A 12,383-nucleotide genomic window follows, 5' to 3' on the forward strand; every position below is an offset into this window, starting at 1 on the left:
TTTTTAGACCAACTTTTAGTAGCAAAATAGCCTATCCCTAAGGCAGCTAATGGTTGGAGGAGTTTTAGGCTTACTTCTATTCCTACTACAGCCCTGCAAGGTTGCAAATGAATTTGATGAAACCAAATTAATGTTTGAGCAGTTGATTTGAGGTTAAACACCCCCATCTAATGGTTATGAATGCAATGATATATGACAGGAATAAGTATGCCAAGTACAGGGCCTTTTGTGTCACCCTCCTATAGTAATACATGCAGCTCGGGAGAAAATTTCTATTTTAAAAGTCTCCAAAAGTTCCATGCCATTTTGGTTTCTATATGCGTCGTCGTTGACATTCCTTCTCAATGCTTTCACAGAACAATGTTCCTGTCTTCTGCCCAGGCTTAACAGATGGTTCCCTAGGGGACATGTTATACTTCCATTCCTTCCGGAATCCTGGATTAGTCATTGACGTTGTGCAAGGTAGGTCTATCCATCTTCATTTTTCCTTAATGCTAGTCTTTTGTATCATGGAAATTAATCCTTACCTGATTAACAGATATAAGAGCCATGAATGGGGAAGCAGTTCATGCAAACCCTAGGAAGACGGGCATTATAATTCTTGGTGGTGGACTGCCCAAGCATCACATATGTAATGCCAATATGATGCGCAATGGTGCGGATTATGCTGCTTTCATCAATACAGCCCAAGAGTTTGATGGTAGTGATTCTGGAGCACGTCCTGATGAAGCTGTGTCATGGGGAAAGATACGGAGTTCTGCTAAGACTGTTAAAGTATAATCTCATTCATATTTATATTATTTTTGTTTTCCATTGCTGGAATTAGTGAAACTACTTGATCCAGGCCGACTTTGATCTTCATTCAGTCATTCCATTTCATCTTTTGAATTGTTCCCTTTATGCTTGTGTTTTTCAGTTTAGGTTGATGCATGTGACTATTTTGCTTTTACCTGATGATGGAGTGTCTTCACATGGCCTGGTGCCACATTTGATTGGTTGTTGACATTGATTGTTTTGCTCTGGTTTAGTGATTGCAACCCCAAATCCCACTTTATCCAGATTGAGCCTGTCATCAAGTGCACTAATGTTTTTCAAATTTGAATTCTCTGCCAAATGTTGTGATTCTTATTGTCTTCTGTGTCTTGTCTGTTATATTGAGCAGGTACATTGTGATGCAACAATAGCATTTCCTCTACTGGTAGCTGAGACATTTGCTAAGAAGGCAAAAGAATTTCTCAAGACAGATATCTAAGCAGCACTTGCCTGTCACCAGATTCATTATAAAATTTCAGATAACCATGAAGTTCACAGAAGGCAGATCATATTATTTAGGCTTCCGACGTGCCCAAATTGGATTATGGATTTGGGGAAGGGGATGGGACAGAAAGTCCCTGAAGTCTTGAAAGGTGTCAAATATACATTTTAGTCACGTTTGGTGCAAGTTTGTATACCGATTGGTCACATGTATGCAACAGACATGGTGCATAAGTGAACTGGATGTTAACGTTATTGCCTTTGATAGAGTTTTTGTTGTAGGTGTGTCAAATCGGTTGGTTTCGTCTGGTTTCAGTTGGGTTGAATCGGTTTTGATCTGGTAATAAGTGAATCTGAAGCCGCACCGGCAGATAACTTTCAGTTTCAGATTTAGTCTGGTTTGATTTCGGGTTATTTCAGTTTCATGTTATCAGGTTCATATCAGGACTGAGTTGTTCAGCAAATATGATATGGATTAGGCCATCAGCCTTCCCTAAGTAAATGAGAACCTCCAATGGCCTCTACTGCCTCCAGTGGAATTCTCACACTTTTATAGCAACATCATACGAAAGCATCAAACCATTTATTAAACGATTTGATGGGTTTGATGGTTAAATGGTTTAAAACATAATCAAACTATTTATTAAACGGTTGCACTTCTCCAAATCAGAATCAAGTCATTTATTAAACTGTTTGATGGATTTGATTTAGACAGTTCGAATCAATTTAAGTGAACAGGTTCATTTTACATTTAGCACCTTTAATTGAAGTTAACCATCTAAAAACTCATAATGGTGAATAAGCATACACTAACAACAATTAGAGAACCAGTAACCCATGACAGAAGTCACAATATTGTAGTAGGGGAAGTCTTGTATACCATTAGATTCAAATCGGTTCGGTTCAGTTTCAGTTCGTTTCCCATTTCAGTTCACCATTCGGACCCGGTTTGTATTTGATCTGGCTCTATGAGCCAATTTTAAACATATTATTTACCAACAAAAATCTGAAAATGAATTAGAGGAAATCACAAAGAGTGAAATACTGAAGGGAGCATGAGCTTCGATTAGAACACAGAAGGAGAGAGTTTGAAGATGGATTTAGGTTATATTGTCAACGCCATGATCCCTACATGGAACTCTGTAAGTAAAACCCAGAAGCACCCTCATTGTTTTGATTTGAAAATCTTCTCCGACTGAAAATTCAATTTCTGATATGTATGCTTGTTCCATTACTGATTTCTCAGGTTGTTATACTTCAATCTTACTTCACTTATTTGGCTATCGCTGGATCTCTTCTACCTGGGAAGATCGTTCCTGGCGTCACCCTATCAGATGGCACTCGACTTCATTACTGCTGCAATGGTCGGTTACTCTATTCTCTGTGTGTGTTCCGCTCTCGCTACTTATGATCGACAATAAGATTCGAATTAAAGTTATCTTTTCCTAAATGAGTGGGATACTACTTTGAGCTTCCAGCGTCATGTTTCCGGCATTTTGCAGGCCTTGTGTCACTTCTTTTACTGGTTTCCCTCTTAGGGATCGGCGCTGCCTTGAAGCTGATATCACCATCGGTTACTCTCTCTCTCTTCCCCTCTTTATGTTGCTTGTATCATCCTATTCATTTTGTTATTGAACTTTGACAATTCTTCCTCTCGGGAGGAAATTGTTGGTGTTTCAATTTGCAATTATCATTTGGAAAAGGGAGCAGGAAATTATCAGGATTCGGTAGCGCAAGAGATCAAGTTGTGCAATTTCATCTATGAAATGCGACTGTTCATATCAGCATTTGAGTAATTGCGTTATTAGTTTCGGTTGGATTATCAAGTTTATTCTCTCTTGCAAAGACAATCAGTTTGTTTCGTTTCTTTTGACTGAGTTACCTTACTTCTTTGTTTATCTCCAAAATGCACTGAACTGATCAGTGATCCAACTCCTATGCAGTTTTTTGTCTGGTTAGAATTTGGACATATGAATTGTGGGTTGCTTCCCATTGTAGGAACGCCACGTCTATATGTGTCCTGTTGGACACTTGTGCAAATATGCTTCCATAATCTGAGCATCAACCAAATCACAGAGTTAGGGCTTTTTCACTTTAGAGAAGGAACTACGCATGGTTGATCAAATCAAATTTTCTTAGCCTAGTCTTTTTCTATATTTTGAAGTTTCGCAACTGAAACTTTGGTGTTCATTCTACACTTATGTCTGTCTCCATGCCCCCAGGCCATAGTTGGAAAACCAGATACAAAGACTTCACACACAAATGTTGCTATCCACAGTTACAATTAGGTTTTCCTACTGTCATTTCCAATAGCTAGGATGTTTGTATATTAACAGGAGTCAGGAGATTGCTTGTTTACCAATTAATGAAATTGCTCATTATTTGTCACAAATCACATTCACAACCGAATGCATAATAGTGTGTTATACTGAATGTTCTGTTGGAGTTGGAAAGATTTTAAAGCGAATGCATTGGTGTACATTCTATCCATATAAGTTTTCGTATGGAGTTGGAATTATGTCCTCGAAATGATTGCAGGTAATAGCCGACAGAGGACTTGAGCTGCTTTTTGCAACTTTTATATTCAGCTTCATTGTAAGTTCAATTTTATGCTTCATTATCATGAGTTAAAAAATGGTAATATGATAGTATTGCTTGTCACAACATATAGCATACTTCCATTAATAAAATATTATCTGTTAACAAAAAAAAAATATATATATATATATATATATTGCATCTTCCGATTTTTACTAAATATATGCTCTTGTTCCAATTATTTAATCATTGATTGTAGCCATGACTTGTGCAATTCTACATGCCCCCACAATAGTCGATGGCCTTGAATGTCCTTAATTTCTGTCTTTTGTCTATGACAGGTGACATTGGTACTTTATGCTGCTGGTTGCAAATCTCATGATCAGGGATCCTCTTTAAAACCACATGTCACAAGAAACTTTATACATGACTGGTACTTCTTTACAAGCCCTGTATCTATCTTAATTAGCATCCCTTATGGTTTAAATTTCATTTCTTGTGTAAGGCCTCTTTATATGAAAATTTGGATTGGCACAAGTAAATTTCTCAGTTAAAAAAAAAGAAAAAGGAAAAAAAAAGAACAACCTAGTGCACAAGAAGAAGTTCAATCATTATATTTGTTTTTACAAAAATGCTATTTTGAAAATTTTAATCATGGATACATGTGTTAAAATGCCAAGATACTTCTACCTAGGGTTTTAAGTATTGGCTGATACATATCGGTATTGGTGGGTATCGATCTAATACTTATTTTTCAAAAAAACTTTGTATCGGGCGATACAGATCAATATAGAGTGATAGGATCCGATACGGGAACGATATGATCCAATAGTTGAAAGTGTGTGAGGATCGACTCAAGAGAAGAGAGGAGAAGGTAAGAGGTGAGAAGAGAAGAGAAGAAGATGAGAGGAGGAAAAGAGAAGAAAAGAAGGGAGGAAGAGAAGTGCAACTGAAAGTGGGAGAGAAAAGATTCCTGTCCCCTACTTGATTCACTAACATGATGTGAGAATTACATACACCTCCCTAGCGAGATAAAATGTAAAAAGGTAAAATTACAACATAAGACAACATGATAGAAAACTAGTGGCTAGTGCTCATACTACCCTTATTACATAAACTCTTACACTCCTCCTCAAGCTGGGGAATAAATGTTATACATTCCCAGCTTGCATAGAAGGTCCCCAAACATTAGTATGCATAATATGAAAAAGAACAATTGATCTATTACTATGATAAGGATAAGAAAAGCGACAATTTTTAGCAAATGAACAGGGTTTACACTGAAATACATGGAAAGTAGAAATAAAAGAAAACACTGAGATAACTGTTTTTTCACAACACCAAAAGAGCGATGGCCTAAGTGTTGATGCCAAAGCATCACAAAGTCAACAATGTTGTGGTCACTACGCCCACACTCATAAGATTGGGCTGTCGTAAAAAAAATATGTGCGGGGCTCCAGAAGGTAAACTCCTTTCTCCTCATGTCCACTACCAATAATCCTCTTCGTCATCGAATTCTGAAAAGTACAATGAATGGAAAAAATTGTGATACAACAATTCAAGAATTTCGTTGAGTGACTATCAAATAACAGATTAGTGGCAAAATTGGGAACATGAAGAACAGAATCAAGGGAAATAGAAGAGGTAACCTAAACACTACCCTTACCAGAAATGGAGGAAAGGGACCCTTCGGCAACTCTAATCTTATCCCTGCTAGAGCATATAGAATATAAATTATAACACTGAGACATACCAATCATGTGATCGGTGATGCCAGAGTCAATGACCCAAGAGAGAGTAGTTGAAGGTGCTGATATTGAGACTTGCAAAGCTGAAGCAGAAGAAGCCGGTACGGTGGTAGATGTGAGGAACTATCCAAATGTAACATGTTCAGCGAAAGGCTGCAAGGTCTTCCCTGGTGAGAAGACTATGATTTGTTTGTAGTCCAGATGAGGGCTCTATATGCTCAGTGTCAGCCATGACTGTGTGTGCCTTGGCTCCCCTTTATTGCCACCACACGTACTAGCAGGTAGAAGTCGAGGTGGATGCTCATGAAGCACCCAACACCTGTCCTTGACTCCTTGGTGTTCCTGGGTCTCCCACAGTGGTCACATCGGAATCTATATCAGTCATCTCCATGGTGTGGCCCTTGGCCTCTACCTCCACTACGCCAATCTGTATGGGAGCTAGAGGAAAGTGCATATCTCTACAATGATGGTAAGGTGTCCATGACTCCATGGTAACTCTTTGGGTCTCCTCACTTTGTTAGTAGCTACACACTTCATCGAAAGATGGGAATGCAAATTGATAAAAATCTCTTTTTACTACAACTTAAAGACAGTTGGAATTTTGGAACCTTCTTTTATTAAGAAAGTTCATGTCACTCTGGAATGGTGACAAAATATGAGTAGGCCAAAAGATTTTTGTACTTTAACTGGCTCCCATACGTCGCGTTTGACGAACTAGATCAAAAGGACTCAAATTACAGGTGATAACATGAGAAAATAAAAGAAACATGATAATGGCCATTAATGTCCATAACTAATGGATTATTAATGCCTCTTTTTTTCAGGGTGGGGGATGGTTGGACCTTTTACATCTTTCTAAACAATGTTTACTAATAGTTCAATTGATTTCATTAGGAGTGAGTCGAGTGACTGATTTCATTAGGAGTGAGTCGTGTGACTGATTTCATTGAGAGTGAGTTGAGTGATTGTTTCCTTAATGAAGCCCTTAGGTTTAAGAGAATTTTATTTCTGTAGTCTTTACTTTTTGTTTTGTTTCCCTATAGAATGTTGATTAATTATCATTCTTCATTTCATACATAGGTGGTTTGGAATACAGCTGAATCCTCATTTTATGGGAGTTGACCTCAAGTACGTGAAACCTTCTTCAGGTTTATAGGCATTCTGTTCATTCAGTTTATCAAAAATCCTTGACTATATCTTCATGTTTAACATCTGTTTGATATTGTTCGATATAATTCTAGTTACCTCTAAAATACAACTGTGTTAGGAGCTGTAGAAAATAGATGATTTCTTGTGGAGGCCACTTAAGAGTTCTTTATAACATGAGGATCTGCATAGCACTTACTGGATCAAAGTTATATGGGGTATTTGGATTTGTTATGTGAGATGAAACTTTCATCCTTAGTTGTTCCTTTTGTCTATATCAGGATAAAATGTATGTTATGGTTTTTTCTCTTAATATTTATGTTTAGGAAGATTTAAGTCCAGTTATTTTTAGTGTGATTTGTTTCAGCTTAATTATATTCTTGCTTTTTGCTGGCTTTACTTTATTTTTTGAAGTCTGAATTGAGTTTGGGTTCTATTTTCATAAGTTCTCTTGATGCCTTCTTTTTTTCTGCTGGAGAAGGGTGTTCAAAATGTATTTTTTCCTTATTTGTGGTATCATTTGAAATTTTATACGGTTACTTTGCTATAAAGCTCAAGATATTGCAAATCAATTTGGTTTGCAAAGTTAACCAAAATAATTGCAGGGTGTTGGTCTGTGATGGGATGTGTGTTAGAAAGGCATAGTTCAGTTAGGATCACAGTAGTCTATATAAACCAATTGTGCTCCAAATAAAGGTGATTTAAAAATTTGGCTATTGCATTGAAGAATTATTCTCAATTGAATGTACATGGCTTACATACCCTAGGTGAATAGGTTTATCTTCTCTTTCTGATTTTTCTCGAACCCTTTGTTAAATTTTCACTGTTATCAATTAAATCCTTTATCCAATTTCCCTACTGAACCTTCTTTCTCAAGATGTTACAGTTCATCTCATTACGGTTTAGGACTATATGCAATCATTTTCTGTACTCAATCCAGGTATAATTACATATGACATTTACTAATTTACAACCATAACATATGACCTGTAATAGTGGGGCTTGGATTATAGCATTTTTATCAAATCAGGAATTTTGAACTCTGAGCTCTTGATGTTTTGGTCTAATAACTATATAATTGGTGGTCTAATAACTATATAATTGGGTCAGATTTGATAGGTCTCATATTCTGAACTTATTCTGACCTTCCCCCCACCCCTTCATGAAGCTTTCTAGATGGTGATTATTTTATCTCGGGTAGTCCTCTGTCCTGTAACAGGCTTTGTTAAACCCTAAATATGAATCTTTGGCTCTGTCTTATCGTAAAAATGAGGGTCTTACCTCTGAAATCTTTATCGTGGCTCTTGATTATCTTTAACCCTGATTCTTTTTAACCTAAACATCCCAGGTTAAGAAATGATTGACAGGGCAACACAATCATCATAATTAAATTTGCATCACTAACTTTTTCCTGCCTTTTAATGATTCAATAGCATATTGGGATTGCCATGAATTCCCTTTAATTGGTAATTACTTTTAACACCATGTAGGCATGTAGCCATACTTGCCAAACTGAATATTCAATTGAAAGCAATTGAATGAGACATTTTATTACCAGCATGCTTATTCTTACAATGCCATCTTTGGCTGTTCCACCATTTGTAGATTTTTCTTTGTTAGAGCTGGAATGATGGGCTGGCTACTTATCAATCTTTCAGTTCTAGCCAAAAGCATTGAAGATGGCAGCTTAAGCCAGTCAATGATCCTTTACCAAGTATTTTGTACGGTAATATGACCAACATGCTACTGTATTTAATTTTATATGACCATTTATCACTTGCTCAATTTTTCTCTTTGTTCTTTTTTTGTAGTGTTATGTTCTGGACTACTTTTTTTACGAGGAGTTCATGACCTCCACGTAAGTTCATCTTGTTCCGATCCAGCAATATAATTTTGATATTTAACGAGTTTATTTTATTTTATTTTTTCATCTAGAAATTCTTTCAAATTTTAATGTTTTAATGCATTCATGAAAATAGGGTTAAACATGATATCATTGTGCCAAGTTTCTTTATGAGGTTATTTGTTTCATTAGTGCCCCTCTTCTCTTCAATTACTTCATTCCACTATATGCTTTCTTCTTTTTATAAAACTGTCTCTAAATTTATCTGCCATTTCATAACTAAGGTGGTGAATTAATTTTAGATATTAGGGAAGAAAATTGCCAAGCATAGTTGTCATGGCGTCAAATCGATCCAAGGCGGTGGAGGGGTGGCTAATCGATTTGACGATGAATCACCCGTTATGGCGTTGCCATGGCGGTCAAATCGTCCATGTGTCATTTTTTATTTTTTCTATTTTCTAAAGTTATTTAGTATGCTATTTTTTTTACTTTCTCTATTTTCTAAAGTTATTTAGCATGCTACAAGCCTACAATATATATCTTATAACATATAAAACCAACATTAAGCAACATCAAATCATCAAAAATCAATGTAGCCCTATCAAAATCCCCCTGCATTTTACAAAAAATTGACCGCCTAGTAAATCAGACATGACCTGGCGTCCATGGCGGTGCCATAGCAACGCCTATAGCCAATGATGACCGCCATTTGTGAGTCACGTAAATCGTAGCACTGTCATGAACTTCCTTTTCCGCCAGGACGCCAAATCGCCGCCTAGGTGACGCCATGACAACTATGTTGCCAAGTATACAAAAATATTTGTATTTTGTATAATCAATTCTACAAACTTTGTCAGCTCTTCAATACCAATGGGATCAACTTTATAAACAGTGACGAAAAATGTTAAATAAAGGGAAAAGTGTCAGGAATAACTGACCCCATATGGTTATTGAGTCAGGAATAACTACCTTCTAAAGCGATGCATCGAGCCATCGACTCTCTTTCTATTGATTTCGACAAATTGCATGTTGTTTTATGATTGTCCTTGTTCGCAACCTGGCCACGTGGCGGTGATGACATGGCCAGTTTGGGTGATGTGGATGAAAATGATGACATGGCAATGTCCAGTATCCCCGATGAGATAACAGAGCCGTTTGGTATGCATGGAGTGGTTTAATACATTATTAATAGGTGGTGCGGGTTTTTAGGTCAAAACTGAAAAAATTGGCCTATTTATGCTCGGGGGCATTTTTGGTATTAAAAATGATATTTTTGGAAGATTGGTTCTTCATGAAAAAGATAGATTGTAATTTACCTAGTCCAGTGCATCTGATTTCGTCACATTTTGATACCGTATGAAGAAGTTACGATATTTGTGGCAGTCGAGGGCAGTTACGGCATTGAAGATGACTTTTTAAAAGGAAGTGTTCATGTAACAATACAACAAAAATCCAATCTTTCCAATGGTTCTGATTTCATCGCGTTCCGATTCCGTATGAGAAAGTTGTGTCATTGGAAAGGTCTAAGGGCATTTTTGTCTTTTTACATGGCTGAGTCAGATGATTAAGTCTTCTGGAAAGTCGTAGAGCGTCAATTTACAGTTCCAACGCACTTCGTTTCATCTCGATCGGATATCGTATGAAAAAGTTATAAGTGTTTCCGTGAATCCGGTTCGAAAATCCGAACTAGAAAATCAACAGATGCTCTCGGTGTTGGGTGGATTTTCTGGATTTTAAGTTTGAAATTTCAGGGGCTTTTGTGTAATTTCAAGGTTTTAAAGGTCTGAGTTGATAAGGGGTTTTTGGCATTAAAGTTTATAGAAGCAGGGGCTTATGTGTATATAAGAGAATCAGAGGGATCCTTAATACACGACTCAGATTGAGCCACGTCGGTCAGATTCCGATCTGACGGTTCGTACAAGAGCTTGCGTTGAAGATGTTTATCCAAGGCTTCTCATTGGTGGAGTGTATTAGATATGATGGTCTGGCGCTACACCATATTGCATTGACTACTGTGTGTCGCACGTGCATCATCACCGAAGCTTAGATTCCAATCCCTTAGATATGGATCAAGTAGATCTTATAGATCCAGATCTAATGGTCTATAAATGATTCTCCTTTATGGGTTAAGCCGACATAGATCCGGAATATACGCTGATGTAGCCAATCCGTGGTCGACAACACTTCTGACGATGTCAGCGCCTACGTCATGATGATGTCATCGAGATTCAAATCTAATGGTTTGGATCTATTGTCCGTTGGTTTAATTGGACGGCTTAGATTATAAGATCTTTTATATAAGATCTACGGTCAGATTTCGCCCCTGTGTCGCGCTCCGCCGGTGTAGCCTACGCCACTCCTACGAAGATTCCATTTCAGGCTATCTCATTGCTCCAACTTCAAATGGTCATATCTCCCTCATTTTAACTCGGATTTGGGTGATTCAAGTTGGAGATTCTTCATCTCTCCGAGCTCTACACACCAGAGGAAAGAAATTAGGCAGAGGGGTTGTTGAGGTGGTCGGAAAAATGAGTTGAAGCTCATGGAAGGCTAAGGGTTTGAATGAAAGGATTCCATCCTCCTGCACTTCATCCATAGCCCCCATTAGAGGCTTAGGAAGCTGCTGGAAACCAAGGTAGTAAACTCTATTGGTTGTTGCCAAGAGAAAGAAAAAGAAAATGGAAGAGAAGAGAAGAAGTGGGAAATAGAGAAGAAGTTTTTCCTTCTCTTTGTGTGTGTCTTGAATGCCTCTCAAGAGAGATTTTCTCAAATCCAATTAATGGAGTTTGATGGTTCTTGTTGAGAATACTATTTCCCCATTAAAGCTTAAGGAAGACTAGAAGAGGAGAAGTAGAGAGAGAGAGAGAGAGAGTGTGCGTGTGAATGTAAATGCCATTGTTGCTCTATGAAAGTAAAGACAAGGAGAAAAAAAAGAAGAAGAACAAGAACCTAGAATTTGGTTCTTGCGAGTTGCTTCAAGAAACCCAAGTGCCAACCGGAGTTGAAGCATTGGCGACACCAAGACAACGTGATTATGGTCCGCATCAAGTGGAGATCGATATTATTGCATCTCCGACGGTTACTCCTTGCCAAGGTAACCTCACTTTTGCCAAATTTCCATTATTATAAATCATTGTAGGCAAGATGTTTGATAAAATGCCTAAGTGATAGTTGTAGTCTATTTTTGGGGAAATTTGCATGTATGAGTGCTTCACTATAGGGCATTGTTATAAGCCCAATTTTATTTTGTTTGGGTGTTCAGTGGGTGCTGGACACAAGGGCTGTGTGTTCCTTGGTAGTTACAACTACCTAAACCTATTTGCCGTGGGTGCGGCCTCTCATATCATTATGAGAAAACTAGGGTGAAGACCTAGCTATTGTATGTCATTGGTGGAAACTGGGAATCTGTTCTCTTGGCTGTGGGTGCAGTCATGATTAGTATTGAGTAAATACTGAGCCCGACAGTAGGCATTACTCCGTGCATGTAGGCAACTGGCCGAAGCACGTATTTCTTGTGTTGTGGATGTGTATGCTCGTATTAGTATTGTGGATTGGAGTGCTTGGCTGCAGAATGGGTGTGTACATCTGGTAGACCTAACCACTTGGTGGTGCAGTGTGGATGTGCATACGACTGTGTATGTATGTGACAGTGATTACTGTGTGAGGTTTATGAGACAGCTCTGGGCAACAATACAGGTTATGTGAGTAAATTCTGTGCAACAGTAAGAATGGTCAATAGTATAGATAGCAGCTCTGGGCAGCATCAGTAGAATGTGCTATTGAAGTGCAAATAGTGATTGCCACATCAGGGGTACAGCTGAAAAATGAAAAAATATTTGGCACACTGATTCACC

The 12,383-nt window shown here is 37.8% G+C and overlaps 2 protein-coding genes across 2 annotated transcripts in view; both read left to right on the plus strand.

The window, feature by feature from the left end:
• LOC122060659 (deoxyhypusine synthase) overlaps positions 1-1,641 on the plus strand; it is a 5,028-nt gene extending 3,387 nt beyond the window's left edge. Inside the window, 3 exon segments of the mRNA XM_042623781.1 lie at positions 357-462; positions 539-774; positions 1,163-1,641. Coding sequence (XP_042479715.1) covers positions 357-462; positions 539-774; positions 1,163-1,252 — 432 coding nt within the window. The 3' untranslated portion in view covers positions 1,253-1,641.
• Positions 1,642-2,234: 593 nt separating this feature from the next.
• LOC122061758 (delta(14)-sterol reductase) overlaps positions 2,235-12,383 on the plus strand; it is a 21,885-nt gene continuing 11,736 nt past the window's right edge. Inside the window, exons 1-8 of the mRNA XM_042625216.1 lie at positions 2,235-2,396; positions 2,501-2,618; positions 2,757-2,827; positions 3,793-3,849; positions 4,134-4,225; positions 6,621-6,668; positions 8,292-8,412; positions 8,498-8,544. Coding sequence (XP_042481150.1) covers positions 2,349-2,396; positions 2,501-2,618; positions 2,757-2,827; positions 3,793-3,849; positions 4,134-4,225; positions 6,621-6,668; positions 8,292-8,412; positions 8,498-8,544 — 602 coding nt within the window. The 5' untranslated portion in view covers positions 2,235-2,348. The remainder of the gene's footprint in view (positions 2,397-2,500; positions 2,619-2,756; positions 2,828-3,792; positions 3,850-4,133; positions 4,226-6,620; positions 6,669-8,291; positions 8,413-8,497; positions 8,545-12,383) is intronic.

Source organism: Macadamia integrifolia, chromosome 14, assembly GCF_013358625.1.
Source record: "Macadamia integrifolia cultivar HAES 741 chromosome 14, SCU_Mint_v3, whole genome shotgun sequence".
Taxonomy (NCBI): Eukaryota; Viridiplantae; Streptophyta; class Magnoliopsida; order Proteales; family Proteaceae; genus Macadamia; species Macadamia integrifolia.